This window comes from Acipenser ruthenus, chromosome 11, assembly GCF_902713425.1.
Source record: "Acipenser ruthenus chromosome 11, fAciRut3.2 maternal haplotype, whole genome shotgun sequence".
Classification (NCBI taxonomy): domain Eukaryota; kingdom Metazoa; phylum Chordata; class Actinopteri; order Acipenseriformes; family Acipenseridae; genus Acipenser; species Acipenser ruthenus.
The window spans coordinates 28,445,734-28,467,053 of record NC_081199.1 but is presented as its reverse complement, the minus strand read 5'-3'; the positions used below and the strand labels follow the sequence as shown (position 1 = coordinate 28,467,053).

General features: G+C 37.1%; 1 protein-coding gene across 1 annotated transcript; it reads left to right on the top strand.

The window, feature by feature from the left end:
- Positions 1 to 1,730: 1,730 nt before the first annotated feature.
- On the top strand, positions 1,731 to 18,843 carry LOC117427215 (NGFI-A-binding protein 1-like). Its single transcript, XM_034045693.3, has 8 exons — positions 1,731 to 2,209; positions 4,814 to 5,624; positions 6,180 to 6,313; positions 7,787 to 7,838; positions 10,567 to 10,686; positions 11,418 to 11,586; positions 13,725 to 13,874; positions 17,061 to 18,843. The coding sequence occupies exons 2-8, from the start codon at positions 4,833 to 4,835 to the stop codon at positions 17,147 to 17,149; spliced, it is 1,506 nt and encodes a 501-aa protein (XP_033901584.1). The 5' UTR covers positions 1,731 to 2,209; positions 4,814 to 4,832; the 3' UTR covers positions 17,150 to 18,843.
- Positions 18,844 to 21,320: the final 2,477 nt, after the last annotated feature.

Below are 21,320 nucleotides of genomic sequence, written 5' to 3'. Positions count from 1 at the left end.
GGTACTGCGGATTGTTTAAAGCAAGTACAATGGCACTGCTACTTCTCGGCACAGCTAGTTTCAATTAAAGATGAAAGGACACCTTGCAACAAGTAAGAAGCTATGTTCTGAAAGCATCCTTTCAGTAGAACCCCTTCAACATTCCCTTTTTTAATTAGATGCACACAAAGCTGCAATCACATTTGAAACCTCCCTGTCAGGTATAGTGCATCTGGATTGTGCATTGAGTTACACACCCTCAAAAGAGCATCACATGTCAACAAATGCTACACGAATCAATCTATTCTATAGATTATTATTCTTTAAAAAAATACGAGTAGTTGTTACTGCCCAAATACATGCAGTGCCCCTGGTGGTCATTGTGCATTTTCATCTCAGACTTTGTATGTGTAATTCGGGCAGAACAACATTCAATATGCAAAGGCAGGAAGCAGTATTTTGGAGCAAGCAGTGGCCAGGTGCAGAAGCAACACAAGATATTTATAAAATGCCTTGGCTAACGTGTTGATTTAAATATGCTGTCTGGCTACTAAATGTCAAATATTTTAAATATAATGGAAAGTTCAGTCAAGTTCACCAATAACCTGGCAAAATAAACATTAAAACAAAGTTGCTGCAACAAATATACGCCTGTTTTCCTGAGGAACTCGAAATATAGAACGAGCATTCCATTGATTACAATAGTGTTCATCAATAAAATGCATTTTAACAATTTAAAATACAGTACACAGTACACATACAACACATTGTAATAATTAAAAATATTAGACAGCTGCACACGTTCTGTGTGCAGTCTTTTGCTGATATACAGTACATGTACTAAACATATAACACGTCTGCAACAATTGTGTTCGTCGTAGTATCAATAAAAAGCCTAAAGCTTTTCTAGGCCAAAATAATAAAAAAAAAAACCCTATTCACAAAATATAGAGCTGATGATCGTTATTTCATGAATGCATAAAAAGTGAAGCAGATGATATCCAGAGGAATATAGCATGACAGTTAGTAAACACTGCATTAATCATCAGAGTATGACTTTAATGACTTTGAGGTCTTGAAACATTTACATGATCACATTTGAGGTTTATTTTACAAGATGTGTATTAATCCTGTAAAAGTAGGCTACGTTTTGTTGTCATCGTAAATGTTGTGAACTAGTAGAAGAGTTTCTGCTGTACCCTCAGTTTTCAGTGAAACATGTCAATCCGGTATATTTTTATTTGATTGTGCTCAAAGGAAAGCAAATGATAATAAACACTTATCAGAATAAGGTGTAGCTGTTATTTTGAATGTGCGTGTGCGTGGGTGTTACGGGGGTGTTAGTGAGCTTTGTGACACCAAGTATGTAAAACTTAAGTTTTACAAGAAAATTAGAAACGCAACGCTGATCTTTCATCAACTGAACACAAGACGCGAAATGACAGTGGATTTTTTTTTTTTTTTTTACAAAGTGTACAAAAAAAATAAATAAAAGTTTATGAACTAATGAAAGACGCTGTATGGTGGTGAACTGCGAATAACACAAATTATTATGACAGGTAAATACAATTAAAGGACCGACATCAATGGAGGGGGAGAACGTCAAACACTGATACACGCAGTAAGCCATTTGCAAATGTTGTATTTAATTCGTGGAGAACGTGTTATTTTAGGTGAGGTCATTCTTTCTGCTTTCTTCCGTATGTTCGTGGCAGTGAGGGCGCGTTTGTGCTTGACTCCCTTCTTGCTGCCGCTGGTGTGCTGTGATGTTTGGTATTCCTTGCAGCAGCCTCCCACGCCCCGCATCCTCCCACGCCAGGATCTGCGTCACCCTGCAGTGTGGGAGTGAGAGTGCAATGAAGCAAGAGCGGAATATCCCAATATCACAACAGAGGGGAGGAGGGGGAAACCAACAGCTCCCAGGCCCTTCGTACTAAAAACTCTAAAACCCTCACATTTACGCACACAGTGTAAGGACAACCCAAAGACAGTGAACGGTGCGTTTTTTCATCAAAGCCTGCGTACACAGCTCTGGTGGCGTGGCAGAATCATACTGTGCGGAGTACTCATTCACCCCTTACAGCAGGAAGTTGGAAAAAGTCTCCATCCCAAGAAGAGGACTATCATTTTTGCAAGTTCTAACTGGACTCGAAATCTGAAAAAAAAAATATATATATATATATATATATATATAGTGAAGAAAGAAATTGTTCAACTCAACTGTAAAAAGGTATGTGCATTTGCAATTAATAATGGCAGCATTATTATGAATCGTTTATTGTAGGTTTGTGGTGTTCAGGTATTTTTGTTTTCTTTTATTAAGCTGGGGGTTTTGCTTTATATTTTAGTATATGTGCTTGTGACTTTTATAATAAAGAGTGCAGCCTTGCCCATTTGACAGGAAGGACGGGGTGGATTTCGTTGATGTGTGGGTGATTCCCAGAGAAATCCAAAAAGCAGGGAAAGGCTCAAGTGGGCGTTTTAAACAGCAGCTGTGCAAAGAAGAAAGCATTAAATAATGCAGTCCTGGCTTTTTTTCATCTTATTCCCCGAAACGCATATCAAAAAGTATTTTTCTTTTAACAAGATGCAAAGGTTGAAAACTTAGTTATAACTTGTTTAAAATGAGTGTGCATCGTAATAACTTTAATGTGTTATATAACGTCAATCTGATTTACACTATTCTTTTAAAAGCACTGTTTTATTTCTTTATAATTAATTCAGGACTGTGACATTGTTAAGAACTTAAGCCAGACAGGATACACACCTATTCACTTGCCCTTTAGTGTCATCCTATTTTCCCACTCATCCGTTGTTGCTTGATGAACTAAGCTGAATGAGTACTTCATAGACCAAACATTTATTTTAGCGAGTTTCTGGGTGGGAATGATAATTCTTTTAATGGCCTAAGGACTACATAGGATTCAAGGATAATTGAAGTCCAGTTAAACTGTGGCGCACCCATATAATCCTGGCATTTTCGGGAAAGTTTATTAGCAGGTATTACGTTGCAGTAGTTTTTGAAAATATATTTTAATCATAGAAACAATGGTATTATTATTTGAAAAGTTTGTAATTTTTTATTACGTTCAGTACTGTTCATATAAACCTGATGCATAATGGTTATAACTTGAAATCATGTGATACACTTGCAGTATATGTTGCCCATAGTTTTATACTGTACTTGTGATTTGTGGCATGTGTCTGGAAGTCATGCAAACAGTTGCCATACATTCCCTGAGATGTCAATAACATGTGTGTGCTAATACTGACTAAACAGAAAGCAATTGCTTTGTATACATATTGCAAAACAGGCCTTCCTGATATTTAAAACTTTTCTGAAAAATAAAATAAAACAACATCAATATAAAATAAAATTTTCAGTCATAATCAGGTTAAACCAAGCAACTGAGTTTACCAGCCAAACATTTTCTCTAAAGCCTAACTAACTACATTGGGGTAGACAAAACGTTGTCTAGTATACATACAACAGAGGACAATATCTGCAATTTGCTTTATTAGTTCCTTGTAAATTGCTTCCTTACTTAAATAATGATCTGATCTTTTTAGAAATGTCACTTAAAAAGGTCGTTCTTTTCATCCTGGTACAATTGCTTACTCTGTCCCCCTAGTTTCACGGTTTTCTATCTTTTTATGGAAATATGAAAACAATGTACAAAGTCATGTAACAGTTTACCATTTTCCCATGCACGTATTATGTTACCATCCTTTACTATAATAACTGGGATTCACCATGCTTTCCATGGTCTTACCATGCATTTACTACACTTTCTGTACACTTATCTGTGTAGGCTACCACAGTAAACATTCATAAATGACTAGAGTATCGGTACCTACTAACAGATAGTTCAAGCTGTAAATGCTCTGAATTTGCATATTCATATTTTTTATCCAGTGATATGCTCTTAATAATAATTTATTACTCGCTGATATTTGGCATATTTAATTTAGTCACCAGAATATTTGATCTTTGAGCTGGTCTCAAAGCAATGGGAATTGGCTTATTGAGGTCAGGATAAAAAATGCCATGAGGACACGCTGGTAATTTCTTTCTTTGGGTATTTATTCATAAGGGCTCAACAGGGACTGATATATTATATCACATAGAAAGACATTTTTGAGTAAAAATCAGGTTACAAGGTCCTCCAAACAAATGTACTGTTCAGTTAAAATAGTCTGTAGTATTAAGGCTTGAGAAGTGAGTATGGGAATGCTCATAAAAGAACAGCTCATATTGCATTTCTTGCACATCACAATTCATGCTTCTCTTGACTACTGAATGCGCCGTCTAACCCAAGTTTAAGTTGTAAAAACTATCAAATGGTTTATGAGTGATTTCGGGAAGGGGATATGTAAGCAGAAGCCACAGCCATTATTAATTCTAAGTGTGGTAATATAAACACATGACCGGTTGAGTGATCATTAGCAACTGATTGAAGGGTGGGAGGACAAGCACCTTTACAGACTGTTACAGACTGTTTCTCGCAAGTAAATTAGCCAAAGCTTGCTCAGAATGAGATATTTTCCATTATACTGTGAGACCCCCCCCCCCCCCCCCCCCCTTATTTTATTAATTTGTGCACTCAGCTATCGAGATCACTGCTGCCAACATCAGGGGACAATCATTTAGAATACAAGCGGCGTCTGTATGAGGCCACCCACGGATAGCAGAGGTGGAGTGTGGTATGTAGATCTCAAAACAGTTAAGGAGTCCAACAGACAAGAGGTTTTTTTTCTGGTTCTCTAACTGCAGCAACCATTTCATCTGCTCCCTCTACTTACTGACTGTTTTTTTTTTACATTTTTAAAACAGATTGTGATCTGGGTCAGGGATGGCGGCGACTTTACCGAGGACCCTTGGGGAGTTGCAGCTCTACCGGATACTGCAGAGAGCCAACCTGCTGTTCTACTACGAAGCCTTCATCCAGCAGGGCGGCGACGACGTGCAGCAGCTGTGTGAGGCTGGAGAAGAGGAGTTCTTGGAGATCATGGCACTGGTGGGCATGGCCAGCAAGCCCCTGCATGTCAGGAGGCTACAGAAGTCCTTGCGAGACTGGGTTACCAACCCTGCTCTTTTCAATCAACCTCTGACCTCCTTGCCCGTCAGCAGCATCCCCATCTATAAACTGCCAGAGGGCTCCCCAGGCAACAGTTACGAGAGGAACAATAACACCAGAGAACCTCACGTTAAGATCCCCAAAAGCATTGCTGCCACCTGTGTGGGGCCCAGCAAATCAGAAGCGTCGTCTAGCTCCCCCGTGCAGAGTGGCAGCGAGCCGAGGTTCTGGCAAGGGAGCCACGCTACTGAGAGCGAGCAAAGCCTCTCCCCTGCAGACCTGGGCTCCCCCTCGTCTCCGAGAGAAACCCTGGAGAGCCTGGACGCAGCGGCAGTGCAGTCGGTGGCCGAGTGTGTGGACAGGATGGCCCCGGCTTTGCCAAAGACGGACTCTGCGGAGGTGAAGGAGCAGCTGAAAAACAACAAGAAGCTGGCCAAGATGATCGGCCACATCTTTGACATGAGCGACGAGGACCCCCACAAGGAGGAGGAGATCCGCAAGTACAGCGCCATCTACGGGCGCTTCGACTCCAAAAGGAAAGATGGGAAGCACCTGACGCTGCATGAGGTACGGAAACAGGGCAGGGCTCTGAGTCTCACTGCAGCGAGACAGTGAGTTCCGCATTTTACCAGCAAGCAATCTTGTTCAGGAGAAAGGTGCAGTGCCCCGATGTGTATAATTAAGAAATCTGAAAATAATGCCTGGTCTCTACAGAAAAACATCAGTACAACATGAGCTGAACTGATCCCGAAGGTGTCATTTCTAACCTGCTACAGCTGACAATTTTATTTTAGTGTAAAACTGAACACGATTGTGGGGCACTGCAGGTATAAAATTAAAAGTATGCTATTCATGCAAAAAAAAATGGATATATGACACTTCTATAAATGCCCCGCATGAGCATTTAAATATCCCTCAGCTTCTGAGGCATATACCTGTACATGAAGTAGTAATAATTATTAATTCAAGAGTTGTTCTCTGAAAGTGTACCATTTAATGGAACATACTCCACTCATGCTGGGAATGTGCATTACGTTGCAGCTCTCACTTAAAAAGTACAAATCTTGAAAGAAACAATGAATGGATTTTTCATGTTTCTTTTTGCCTTGCTTTTGTTTTTAGCTGACAGTCAATGAAGCTGCTGCCCAGATGTGCATTAAGGACAATGCACTCTTGACCCGGAGAGACGAGCTGTTTGGACTGGCTCGGCAGATCTCTCGGGAAGTCACATACAAATACACCTATAGGACTAGCAAGTAAGTACATTAGAAGATTTTTGTGCACCACCAAAAATAGCGTTGAAATCAATCAGGCTAAATATAACTCTAACATTGTCAATACCACCTTCATGTGCACAATGGTGCCTGAATCAACATAATTATAATCGCATTTAATTATATCCACTACAGAACGTGCTTTTTTGTTCAGTTGCATGATTCAGATAAAACTGTATGCAAGAATCAAATCCACTGTAGCCACAGAAATGAAATATCCCACCAATCTTATTAAATTAATAATTTCTCAGCTTCTCAGGATCTGATATGATCTTATTGTACTCTGCTATGATTTGCTGCAATTGAAATGTCAACTAAAGGCTTTTTTTTCTTTGTACAAACATGCATTGTATGTTCTCAGTCCTCCATAGAGCTGGGTTCAGCATCATGTTTTTGTTATCTGATGACTATAGCACTTATCCATTATTATGGGAAGTTTTTTTTTTTTCTTTTGTTCCGGAGATTAAGGTCTAGGAGTTGATGCCTCTTCAATTCATGCTTTTGTAATACTGCGTTGCTCTGAGCAGTGAGCAAGCAGTGCGTGTTATCTGAGACCCCTGGCTCCAGTTTATACTGGTAAATTGTTGACTGGATTCAATGTAATCACTAAAAGGGATAAAGCCTACACAACAATGATACTGTATTTATTTGTTATGATAGTTTAGCAGTAAATGTTAACAAAGTAGATACTTTCATAGGGTTGAATAGGGCATATTACTCCATGACTAGAGTATACTTTTATTATAATATTGTATCACGTACATGCAAAAAATATATTCTTGTAGTTATACATTTTCCGACATCATGACGTTACCTGGTTGGCAGCAATTAAAAAAACAAACCGCTGCCCATTATCACTCTACAACAAGCATAGTGCAAAGGAGAAGAAATAATATATTCAAAATAAAGACATGGACATTCAACCAAACTATTACGAGAAATGAGGTTAAGACCAATAACAAAAGAGTTGAAGGAGACGTTTAAAAAACAAAACAAAAAAAACACACACTTGTGGATATAAACCTCACAAGGTCATATTTACGTTCAATGGGAGAACAGACACTTTTCAAATTCCATTTTGTAAAAAAAAAAATTAAAGAAATAAATAATGGTGAAGACTTTGAACAAGGTCTTTATTTGAATTTACAATTTCTCCATTTTACTCTGCTGGCTGTAGAGAGAGAGCGATAATGGTGGTAGTTGGTTTTTAAATATTATTCACTTGTGTATGCTTTAAGAAACACGATATAGAAAATATGTGTCAGAAAATATTATTATCACACAATAATACATGTTTCTCTTTGGTTTTGGGCTGGTAGTTCACTCATGGTGGCTGATCGGCCACTCATGCATTACTGACCAAAACCAACTTGAGATATTTTATAAAATATCTCAAGTTGGTTTTGGCCAGTAATGCATATATATATAATTACAGTTTTGTTTTTGCTTTTTTAGGTCTAAATGTGGAGAAAGAGATGAACCATCTCCCAAAAGAATAAAAACAGAGGTAATTTTTTTTTCATTTCAATCTTTCAAAACAAAAAACAAAACAAAAAAAGGACAGTATTAGCACACTGTTCTGCTGTTGCTTTTTCATATTTGGATCAGACCTTGAATGTTGACGTTCTTTATTTGTGGAATGGGATTGTAATCCTGTGGGCTGAGTGTGTAGGAGTGTCCATCAGGACAAATTGTCACAAGACATTAGATCCTATTAACACTCTGTATGTTTAACAACAGCACTTCTCAATTTAGGAAATGTGTTTAGTTCATTCTGTTGGACGCAGATGTCTGTTGACTAGCAATATACATTTGTTGTAATCAAATCTTGTATAAAATAACATTCACATACCATATCCATAATATATTTATAACAGAAACTGACCACAGGAATGTATACAGTTTAACTTCTCTTCAGAATACTAAAAGTGGTAGCAAAGCACTGGACCGTATATTTTATATCTTGAGGTTTCCATATTTAAAAAAATAATGAATTAATATTTGTTTGAAGCAGCATTTCTAGTTTGGTACCCTTGTAGTAACAATAGCTAAGACTTATGTCAGACTGCTGTGCCCCAGTGTTCTGTTCCCCACTATTGTTTAGTGTTTACTAAGGGGCATCCTGGTGTCACTAGGATTTGTATACAATAACATGGGGCCTCTCCAAGATTCTGTAGCTTCTTAATAGAATAAGCGAGCTCTTGTAACAACATTTTATTATTTTAAAGGTAATGTAATTTACTTGGGTTTTGGACAACATAATACTGGCAGCCAGAACCTACTGCTGTAAACAACACATTTCAATCTGGAAAAAATCCATAGAAAAGGCAACTGTATCCTTCATATTTCTGCATCTGTGCTGCTTTCTAAAAAACAAAAAACAAAACACATGAGCAACTTTTGGGGGATTTTAATGATTCCAGATTCAGTAGGCCTATGAGGATTCACACTATTGCTATGTCCATACAGTATTCAATAAATGACGAGTTATATGTCAGGGTTAGGGTTAGGCAAAAGATCAGAGGGAGGCTTGAAAGTATCTATATAAATGGAACAAATGCATTGAAGAGTCTCTCAAATATTATGCATTTCTAACTAAATATAGAATGCTTTCCTAACTAAAATTAAATGAAATATAAAAGTAAACTTGCAAGGTTATTTAGTGTCTTTCTGAAATAGTTGTCTATGCTTTAGAAAAAGTAATGCAAGACTCCCTCCCCACCACTGACTTTCTCACCCACATTGAAAAGGAAAGCCCAGATGAGATCAGTCGCGCCTACCCATAATAATTGAAGTACACATGACATCATTAAGTGGGTGCGCTAGGAATCACCCACACCCATGGCAGTTTACAGTCACTGCAAATTAATTTAAAATGTGTACACAGAGCCAGGGTTAGCTGAAGTAAAAATGTAAAAAAAAAAAAAGCTCAGTGTGGTGTTTAAATAATTATTTTTACAACACATTTTAGTGTAGTTTAGCCCTTAATGTACACAATCTTTTTAGATGCACATACAGTATTTATCTGCATTCTCAAGTAGTGATACAATTGTATGCAGGTATGCAAAAGTAAACCCATGATTAATAGTAGAACTAAAAAAAAAAATCTTAATAGCTGCTTGCCGACCATTCCAGTAAAGGCACTACCGTGTGAGTTGAGGGGGTTTTCTCGTTTGAATCTTGAGTTGCCGATTTTGACTGGTGGCCCACAGGGAGCACTGCTAGGTTTAGTTTGTGCTTCAGCACCCCCTACTGGTCAGGTGCCCCACGATTCCAGACAGTCGGAGTCCCAGACTTGAAAGTGTACTTGAAAAGATGACCAGACACCCTGAAGGGTCACATTTGTGGCTACATTTTAAAATCAGAATAGTCTTCGCTGGCTTAGTAGGTGGCAGTTTCATATTTAGAATAGCACCAGCTTTGTACTTATACCAATAATTGGAGGGCCAATCTACTCTATTTGAAAAATAGAATTTTATATTGTATGTAGGATAAGTCAGAAACACCTGACCTGGCTAAATGTTCTGGCTCAACTGTGTACCAAGGGTTAAAGAGATTGTCCTTACCCTGCTCCAAATTTCTGTAATATATCTTCCCACAATTTATCAGGCCTGCTGAATCTGTTTAGTTGTATTTAATCATGTTTCAGACATTATTAGTGTTTGCATCAGATATTTGGCCTGCTCAATTGGAACAGTATAGACCTGGACTCTACCAGTGCAGGACCGGTGTTGCAAATTCAAAGGGCTGGTTTGGAAAATATTGTTCCTTTTATTTATTATTGTGTTTCATTTGAATTTTTAACCTGTTTTCTTGTGCAATCGTACAGTGCTTTGTAAAGGGTTTAACGAAAGGCACTTTTTAAAGTAATGGTTGTCATTGAAAAGCCAATAAAAAAAACGTCAGCATGAACTAAGAAGACTCGCCTTCACACCCGGCACTTGAATGCTTGCTGATTTGAGTGGTTTGTCTGTAAATACATTAATGTTAATGAAATCATAACATGCAATTTTATAGAAAATAAGTCACACTGCCAGATGTATTACATGTTGCCACATGAACCAAAGGTGTAATGATTGATGGAATAGGTAAGGCCTTATGAAGGGTCTAAATGACCTGTTGATAATGAAGGGGATTTATCTGCCCAGACTGTTGCAGAGAATGACATGCGGTCAGCTTTTGTGTGCTATAAACGACTCTGATTTGGGGCTTAATGTCTTTGTGTTTGTTTCTAGGATACCTTTTTTGATATTCAGGAGGCATTGCATACCATACAACAGAAACAGGAAGCACTAAAAGAGCAACTAACATTGGCAAAGGCTAAAGGTGAAGAAATGGTGATTCATAATATTCAGGTAAACAGAAAAAAAACTAGTCTGGCTGTGTGTGTGTTTAGACTTCGGCCACCATTGCTGTTGAGAAGCACACATTCTGTTTCACTGTATAAGGCCCCTTAACAAATTCACTGTTTTCAATACTTAATTTTCTTTTTATGTCAAAGTAAAGACATCAAAACAAATACATTATAAATTATAAAATAACAACAAAAGAGCTCTATATTAAGATTCAACTCTGATCCTTTTAAACTACGAAAATGTACTTTGAGCAGGCTTGTTTTTCCACTGTAGCACAGATATCTAAAACGGACCAGTAATTCATTTAGCTTTTAGTCTGCTTTTAGCGTAGTGTGAAGCCAAATAGCCTGAAAGTATTCTCATTGGAGAGCATATTGTTTCTGAGGTGAGTTAAAATCTGAAATGTAATTATCTTTTCACACAGCATTTTGCCTTTTTAAATCAATATCGGATGACACTATTGATTAGTATCTGCTTTAGAAAAAGTGTGAAACTGAATGACTTTTTAAGATAAAAGCAAGACATTTTGACTTCATCGTTGAGTGGCATATTAGGATTCATTATGGTTGAAAATGCATGTGACTATATAAGTAATTAATAACTGTAAATAGACATTTGGAGCACTCACTGATGAAGACATAAATGATGACCGAAACGTCACAGCATTTTTTTGACAGTGACCCTCATAATTTACAATATTGTGAACAGTAACAGCTGCTGTTTTGCTTCAGGTCCAGCTGGAGAGACTGGTGAAAAAGCAGATGGAGCTCCTTCACAACGCCACAGCTCAGGAGAGGCTTCACTTCTCGGAGTGGCGTCTGCCAGCCACTGCTTTTAAGCGCAGTACAGAGGAGCACAACTCTAATGGTTTGTCTGCTGATAATGCGTCAGAGCGACAAGGTACAGTTGAGCTAATTAAATGACTTTGCAGTCTGCAGTCTGTAGTCTGGGTGGGGGGTAAATCATTGTACAACAAGACCAATTTGCCTCACCTTCGTTTTGTAAACAGCAAAAGCACAGCAGGGCCTTTAATCGATGGCTCACACTGGCCACTGTTATTCAAGCTATTACTGCTAAACCAGAACAGGAGCTGCAGGTTGGGAGCTTGGTATTAAAACATTTTCCAGTGCAGGAGGAGCTGTCTCAGAAATTGCACAAACAAGTTACAAGTAAGAATACAGTTTGCTTTGAAAAATTAATCACAACTGTGAAAACCACCTTTAAAGAAAGAAAGCCTTTCATCTCTTACACCCCCTTGGTAATTTATATAATGTAATGTCGAGAGGCGTCCCCCAAAAATGTCAAGGCTGATTGCCTGTTTTTTTTTTCATTCTTGTTAGGTAGTTGTTGACAGCAAGTATACATCAGTAAATGGGAAAAGGGAGAGTTCCAGGTATAATATATAAACAAATATTAAAAGAATATGTAATTCAGGGATAAGCGTGGGCACTAAGTGGTTAATTTGATCCACCTATGGGATAACAGAACTGGGGAATCACCCTGAAAAATAGCTGGGGATTCACTGGTGCTGTAAAAGATTCAATAAATTCCAAGGGTGCTATTATCAGTTTTTATTTTTTGTGCATGCTCAAAATATTATAATAAATCCCTCAGGTCCTAGGTCCTTATTGGAGAACTGTGCTGACAACATGTCGTAACATGTTTGACATCCAGCTTCCACCCACTCAGTCTTTAATGTAGCTGACCAGAAACAAAGATTAAATTGAACTTTATCACAAAGCCTGGAACCAGTCAGCTCAATATATATATATATATATATATATATATATATATATATATATATATATATATATATATATATATATATATATATATATATGAATGATAAATATATGCATTTGTGTATTACATTATACTTGCTCACAGAGATTGAGAAAATATGAATTGGTGATTTCATCTCTGAGATTTCAACACCAGTTTCACAACTGTATTGATTTAATGATGGTTAGTTTCTGATTCATCTCTTTATTACACTATGAGTTTCATGAACAGAAAAAGGGATATTGAAGAGACAAGATAAAAACTTTGAATAGCTGAGGCAACATGTAAACTGCGTGTACTATGCAGCTTTTTGCAACACTATCATTCGACATAGAAACAAAAAGAAAGAAGAATTCCTCTTTGTGAGGAGGATCTGTTTAGGGTGGCCTTCCTTATATATTACAGATCGCCTATTTTAATTAGGACAGTTTACCCTCTCTTTCCCATTAAACACTGCAGCACCGATAATAATTCTGTTTGTATCACCCATCGTATTAATTAAAGGTACTTGAATTACATAAGTATTGCACAGCAAAGCAAAGAGCTTTTGGTTCTTTTCATGACATTTATGTGCGTGTGCTTTTCCTTGCAATGTTACCATTCAATAGCAGTGATAATGTATGGTACATTAAAGGTTCAGAAGTATGGTCACGGCTACAAGACGTGAAACACATTGAGGCACGCTTTTTTGACTTTTATATGGTTTCCCTTTATGTTCCTGCCTTTTTTTCAATAACCCTTATTAATGAGTGTGGTCTCTAATGCCTAAACTTGAAACAAATTTTGAAAATGCCTTCTAGAGCTGTTTAAATGCTGAGTGGAGGATAGATTTATAGACACACCTGTTGACAAAACTTTTTAAAAACTTCTCTTTGCTCACTTTGACGTAAGAGACATAGTAAGTGTAGATTATTAATGACCCTCTTGTAGTTGCTCAGTCATTCTTTATATTTATAGGTTTTTGTTTCCTAATTGTTAAACGTCAAATTACATTACAATAATGATCTGGCTCATTCTAAATCCTGAAATCTGACGTGCTGTGCAGCATCAGAGCTTTCTTGCTTTGTACAGTAATATGGTTTTTCATTCAGTACCTTGATAAATGAATTTGGCAGTAACAGATCGCTGGGTGACTGTGAAGCGTTTCAATTGTTGTTGGAGCACTCTTGACAATAAAAAATGCAGATGTTCTGGGCTATGAAAATCAGCTATTACAGCGAGTGGCATGTCAAGCATCTTTTGTTTTTATTCCGCAGTTGAAAAACCATTAAACCTGAGGGTCCCCAGTCAACAGAGACACCGACAGCAACAGACAGCAGCAGAAGGGGAGCCTCTCCTGGGAAAGCAGCTGTCAAATGAGTTGAAAAGGTTTTATTCCACCAGCGAGGGGAAAACCCAGTCTACAGGTAGGATTGTGTAGCTGAGAACGGTGCTGCCCAGAGCCCTGTTGTGCACAAGGCTGTATAGTAGGCTATAACTGCACAAGAACGAAGATTAAAAAACAACAAAAAAAATGTCTGTTAACAAAGAAACTCTGTGCGAGTATTATAAATAAAATGCTGATAAAAAAAAATAAAAACTTGGTGTGAATAGAACATTCAAAAACCAACATAACACTGTCGCCAGGATCAGTACCGGTACATATTATATACAATAAGAAATCGAATGAAATGCTATCCAGTGCCTTGGGAAAAAAAAAAAAGTTGATTGCAGATTTTTTAATTTTTTTAAACAGACAGAGTCGGGTAGTTGTATTATTATTATTATTATTATTATTATTATTATTATTATTATTATTATTATTATTATTATTTCTTCTGTCAAAAACCCAAAACAAATGTAAAAACTTCATCTTGATGCTTCTGAGATGACAGTTACAGGTATTACAGGTATTATGTAATTTTGTTATCTACATGGATTTATACGTTTCGAGGGGACCGCTTGGCATGCTGACACGGTATAGCCAAAATGAAATGTGTGCTCCCTTGTACTGGAATGGTGGGCTTGTTCTTACATGCTGAGAATTTGGGCTTCATAATGTTTCTGTGTAGGCCAACATGTTGAAGTACTTTACAAGAGTAACCAAATGTTAAAAACTAAAAGTTAGTATCTTTAAAGTGCTTAAAAGAAAATATATCTAAAAAGCTTTACCATCACTGAGAGAGACACTGCTCCATGCAAAGCTCTCACTGAGTAGAAAATACTTTATTGTTTGTACGTATTGTTTTATTAAACATTTAACTCGAACTGTGGCAAAAAAAAAGTAGTAGGCTAAAGAAGAAAACGGTCTTGTGCGTGTTTCGTTTAAGGGTGCAACAAACACAACATATATTATGATAATGATAGGAATAATACATCTAATAATATTTGATACTGTAAATTATTAATTTTTAATTATGCAGTGTTGTGTGCAAGTGTTCGAAATATGCGGTCATTGGAGTGTCTTTAGGCATGTACTGTTTTTTTTTTTTTGCAAATACCAGGATGTTTAATGTTATTTTTTTTTACTATTTGTTTAATACACAATAGCTTTTGACAAGTTCGAAGTTGACTATAAAATCCGGTCCAGCAAAAGTCTTGCGATGTGATTTATAGCTGGAATTGTGTAGATTTGGTCGGGCTTAGCAAACCACTCCCCCTTCTCAGTCCACTTGTAATAAACAAGTTAGCTGTTTTTTGAAGGGCGAAAAAGGCTTGTTTTGGTTCCACGAGATTTCACTTGGAATTGTTCTTGTGTTGTATTGCCTACCGCAAATGCTTTTGCGTCCTCGTTCGCTAAGTGCTAACTTTGATTTGGTCCGGCCCTAGGTTTCAGGCCACTGCATGGCACACCAGGGAAGACTTGGGGTTTGATACAGCAAAGTTGCCTCAGACTAGGTCTCCCGGTCTAATGGAACCAGGTTTCAAGCTGAAAAAGTGGCTTTATGTTCCCTCAGCTTTACAGTTGCTGCTGTTTGCATGCCAGCCCATTCTGGACATTGTTTAATGCAAAAGAAGCTTCTAGAAATAATCTCATACAAGCACTTTTTTCCACATATTAAGATATATCTAAGAAACTAGCTCTGCAAAGCAGCCTTAACCTTTAATAAAGTGTGTCTTAGCAGGCGCAAGTACAGACAGGAATGGGCTGATCTTTGCCTTTTAAAGATTGTGTTTGACTATTCTGTGCTGGTTGTGAGATTTCTACTGGGAAGGAAGTGTGGGAGTTTATTTAAGTATTTTATGTTTTTTATACTATGATAGTTTGGTTATAATTGAAGACTCAAACATATGTAAAAGAGGTCTGCTTCAAATTTATGCCAGAAGATTGGTTCAGAATATAGTACATACTGTTCCTGGTAAATACTGTCTCTGAAATCGGTTATTTTTTTATGGCTGTATAAAGCCTCTGAAACTGGTTACAATGTATAGTAAGAAATGTTGTGTCCCTTTTATGCGTGGCATGTTTTGCTGTACACATTCTTATCATTGTCTCATTAACTGCACTGCCATATTCAATTATGGATAATGTGATTGTGGTTACTAACTTACATAAGAACATAAGAAAGGTTACAAAACCGAATAGGTCATTCGGCCCATCTTGCTCGTTTGGTTGTTAGTACCATATTGATCCCAGAATCTCATCAAGCAGCTTCTTGAAGGATTCCAGGGTGTCAGCTTCAACAACATTACTGGGGAGTTGGTTCCAGACTCCCACAATTCTCTGTGTAAAAAAGTGCCTCCTATTTTCTGTTCTGAATGCCCCTTTACCTAATCTCCATTTGTGACCCCTGGTCCTTGTTTCCTGTCTGCATATGACATGTCTTTTAAACCAGGAATAATTCTGGTTGCTCTTCTTTGCACTCTTTCTAGAGCATCTTCACTTTGAATAAATCACACTCTAGTTTTCATTTCTCTTGAGTGCACCCATTATACAATTGATCTGTTGTGTTTGTACATGAATATCAACAAGTCAAATTCCATTCTAACATGAGTTTTGAAGTCTTGGTTGTTTGTTGAGACCTAAGATGGATTTTAACTTGGGTGGACAGCTAGTGGGTTGCTCTACACATGTTAGTATGCCATGAAGAACTATTCCCTCCTTCTTTCTCCCCACATAGCTTTTACATTTTAGAAACAGATTTAATATTTATACATTTGTATTCAAAAAGCATTACCAAAGTTGTCTTGTGAGCACAATTGTTGTATCGTGAATATATTTTATAGTATGAATTTATACAACAGATACCACTGCGCTCAATTTCCAGATTTCTCTTTTAACTCATCAGTGCGTCATTTTCATTATTAATTCTTCATTTCACAGCTTCATTTTTTGAAGAACAAACAGATTCCTTGCAGTATATGATAAAGTAGGGAGTTGGGGGGGGGGGGGGGGGGGGGTCTTTTTATGTGGGCAAAACCACAAGCAATGTAAATGTCAACCTGCAAGCATATAGGCAAAACCGGCAACGAGAACATGTCATAACATTGTGTATGTGTTTTGTCAGGCTGCGACATTTAATGAACCTCTATTTTGTTTTGTTGCTGCTTCGAAACTAATGGTTTTCCTGTTTCTTGTTTGTTTTTTTTTTGTTTGTTTTTTTCCCCCTCAGAAAATGGCAGCTTCACAGATTTCTGCCACAGAGTCCTAAACCTTGCTGAGAAGAAGCCCATCAAATCGGAACCAGAAGATTCTAGATAACCTTGCATTGCCTCAGTTTTTGTACTGAACATGGTGTCTATTAGTAAATACTAAACAAGCACAGCTACAGTAGAGCCTTAACAACCAACCTTGCCTCAAACATGTTTTTTTGCCAAAGCGCCTGGAACTGGCAGTCTGCTCACAAAGAAGCAAAGAAGCTAACTGTCACTGGCTGTACAAATGTTTGCTGGTCACACTTCTTGTTGCTACATGTGGATAGATAGAGTAATATTGTACTGGAGGATGTTATTTAAGAATGTGCTGTGTATAAAGTACATTTATTTACTAGGAAAGTTATAAAAAAAAAAAAAGAAAATCAGTTCAGCCTTGTTCTTTACTGAATGGTGGGCTCTGTTACAGTTTGTGCTGAAGATTTTAGCATTTTGTTTTTTTAAGGTGTCATGTATTCTTTTGAGTTTAATCAAAGGGTAAGAAAAGGTGATTTTACTTACATATATATATATATATATATATATATATATATATATATATATATATATATATATATAAAAGTAGAATCATGACGATGACATGCACAATGTACTAAAGATATAATTGTGCTTACAAATGGACTTTCTTAATACCAGGACCACTAAACAATAGCAGCATCATGCCTCAATTTATCTTACAATGATATTTATGTTATCAAAACCAGTTTCAATAAATGTATATTGTAGTAGAGCAATACTGAATAGTCTTAATAATGGTGATCGTCTTTTCCTGTCTCCTGATCAGTGCACTGTAGTAGATGTGTGTTGAATAGCCTAGAAACTGTAGTTCACATGGTGTTCAAGATCTATTACCTATGAAATTACGCACAAATGTTTGCTTGGTTCAAAGTGTGTACTGTTCGATTTAGTATAGAGCATATTCAGAGTCTGTGTTTCAAATGAATTTCTCACTGTTGGTAATAAGTAGTTAGAAACATTTGCATATTCAGAGCATTGGGTCCCTGTGGGTTTTATGTTATGTTTTTGTTTCTCGTTCGGGTTTTAGACCGATACCTCTTACTTGTTTTATTTAATGCAACTCTTCGGTTTTTGGAATATGTCATTGTGTTTTTTCTTGAGTGCTTGCCATTTACTGGTGTGATAATCAACAGCACTGAATAATCTCTTGCACTTAAAACCACACTCCATACCATTCGCTATACAACTTTCAACGCAGGGTGTAAAAGTCAGTGGAATACTAAAAAAAAAAAAAAAAGTGTTTTGAAAGTATTGTGAAAGACACTGCATGGACTCCTGTCCTCTGCAGTGCCAAACGGATTATGGATGTGTGTGTGATAAAGACATCTGTGCACCATAGCACTATACAGTATATGCAACTGCCATTGGATTTTGTAGAGTATAATGCTATAATGTCTTAATTGTCAGCAACTGTTTCCTCAAAAGTGTACTTCTGCTATTGTTTTAGTATTGTGCATTAGAGGGTGTCCTTTTTCCTGTTAAGTAACTGCTTTTTTAAATGTGTTCATTAGCAGGTGTTCCATGTAAGTAGAGAGGAAAAACATGCATCTTTATCTATAGGATAAGACAGTGTTGATGGTTTGTAGTTGTATTCTGTTCTTATCACTTTTGCAGTGGTAAATTAAATGATGTTTGTGTCTGTGTAGTATGCACTAGTTGTTTTGTAAACACTAATATATTTAATTTGTTATACAGCACATAAACATTAAACTATATTTTTTTTAATTTGGACTGTGTGTCTTTTTTTTAAATTTTGTTTACTTATCTAACAATTAAAATATACACAGGTATGTAAGTGTTTTGAAAACTAACAACGCTACTGGGAAACTTTCCCTTGTTCACCATTACACACAGGCCTACAGCATTCTCAGTTTAGAAATGAGACACCCACCGATAAACTGAAAGAATAGCCTCTTTATAGGATTACTCTTATGCTAGCAGACTGGAAATGTGGTCAGACCATAGGGCCCCTCCCCTTGGATTTGCCTGCAGCAAGGTGGAAGCAGGTGGTGGGTTGATGTGTGACTGTGACAGCCAGTAAGTATAACAGGAGTGTATTCTATATGATTTTAAGACAATGCAGGGTCTCATTCCACAAAAACCATTCCAGTGGCATTTCTCATTAAAATCTGAAAGTTTGCCTTCAAACAAGAAAGATGCTAGCCTTTTTAAGGCAGCTTATAGTGTGCTATTAATTATTATTATTATTATTATTATTATTATTATTATTATTATTATTATTATTATTCATTTCTTAATTAAATACTACAGTACATTTTTAAAGAACCAGGCTTGGAATGATGTGTCAAACCTCTATTTGAAACTGCCAAGGCTAAGCCAGAAAGCATGTTTATCGTACACATTCCCCAACAGATTTATAATCCAAAGGAGATGCTTAGAAACAAAAGACAATTTCTTTAATAGCAACTAGAGCAGGTGGATGTAGTGAGTTTATGCAGAATTAAGAGCAGTTAATATTGTGACAGCAATTAATAAATGACTTATTAGCCTAATCATTAAGGAAAATACATTACTGAGGAAGGATTATAAAGGCTAAACAGCAGCATACAAATACTCTTTAAAGGGGGCTGTTATTAGGTAGACAGTTTTTCTTCCCCTTCTTCAAGCCTGATCACTTCCCTATTCTTGGTTGACCATTTCTGTCTATTTGAATAAGCCTACATTATTATGCTATTAACCAGTTTACTTGATGCAGTAAAAATTCTTTGTGACGGAAATGGTAGCACAAATACATTGTTTCCTAGTGGTGAGAGATAAGTGTGTTTTTTGTATTTATTGTAAATTAACAAGTTGACTGATTCTGGGTATTTCCAACAAGTCACTGAGCAGGCAGGTCTGCACATCTCAGCGTATCAGATGGACTTGCTTTGTGGTATCAACGGTAACAAACAATTCAGCTTTTGAAGAACATATGATGTGGTTTTAGTAATGTAAAAATGTTCATAGGACAACCCACTCTCTTCAGCTGTTTGAAACGGAGAACTGCAGCCTCCAATTCCAGATCCTCCTTCATAAATTCTGCAAGATTTAAGATATATATATAATGTACAAATTGTAGCCTAATGCACACCCTTCTACATCCTTAAATTAAGCTATGATATGTGATACAGAGGGTATTTCCAGATACTTAGGACTCATTTTTAGGCAGTACTGAGCCAAAGCCGTTGAGCCTGGGAATTCCCTATGTATTGTTCTGATAATGTTTCAAAGAAAATATGGAAGGTTTTTTTTTGTTTTTTTGGTTTTTCCTCTGGTGATGACGCCACAGACCAGTTAACATGGGATTATGGACTATCTGCAGTATGCGAGTTTACCACCCAGCTATACTGTGGCAGCCCCTTTGCAAATGTATTTATTTAGTTAATCATTTTTTATTCGTACTAATTATTCAAACTGCAACCACATTTCACTGTCCACCTGTAGCCGGGCTATTGCCCTGCACATGTGGAAATTGGTGTAATTTATATGGGGAAATGGGTTTACTGCGTGTGCATTTAGTTTATTTGTTTGATTAACGGATTGTTTACAGACAGGCTCTCTTTGAGACTTTGCCTGCCTCTTGGGTTCGGTTGAGAGGAGGGACAGTGGATGATTGGCTGTGCCGGTCCTCGATCAGCACGTGGGCGGGTCTTGACCGAGTGTCCGTCAGTTTAAAAACATCCTGTGGACATGGCTTGGGGCGATTGCAACGCCATGCCTCAGAGGGAGTCGCTGCGCACACATGAGGGGAGAGAGAGTCCGCTCTGCAGGAACTACAGATACGCAACCCTGAAACTGCAAGCGCTGCTTGTGAAGGCAATGCACAGGGCCAGATTAAATTTAATAGGGCCCCTCTTTGCATATTCATTTGCTTCCCTTTACAGTTTTACTACCACCACACTCGATTAACATTAATGTCAGATTATTCAGTCTTAGCTGATCCATATTTGACCTGATTCGATGTTTGAAGTAGCGCCAGTTTTGAAAGTGAGCATTGGCCACAGCGTTAGTTACTGGCAGTTTCAAATACAAAATGGGAAGTGCAAACTGCAGACTCTTTTGTCGGTAAAGCAAGTTATCTGGAAATGTGTTGTCCTTATCTCTTACGAATATATACGTGTATAATAGGTTTTTAGTAAATATATATATATATATATATATATATATATATATATATATATATATATATATATGAAGCCTGA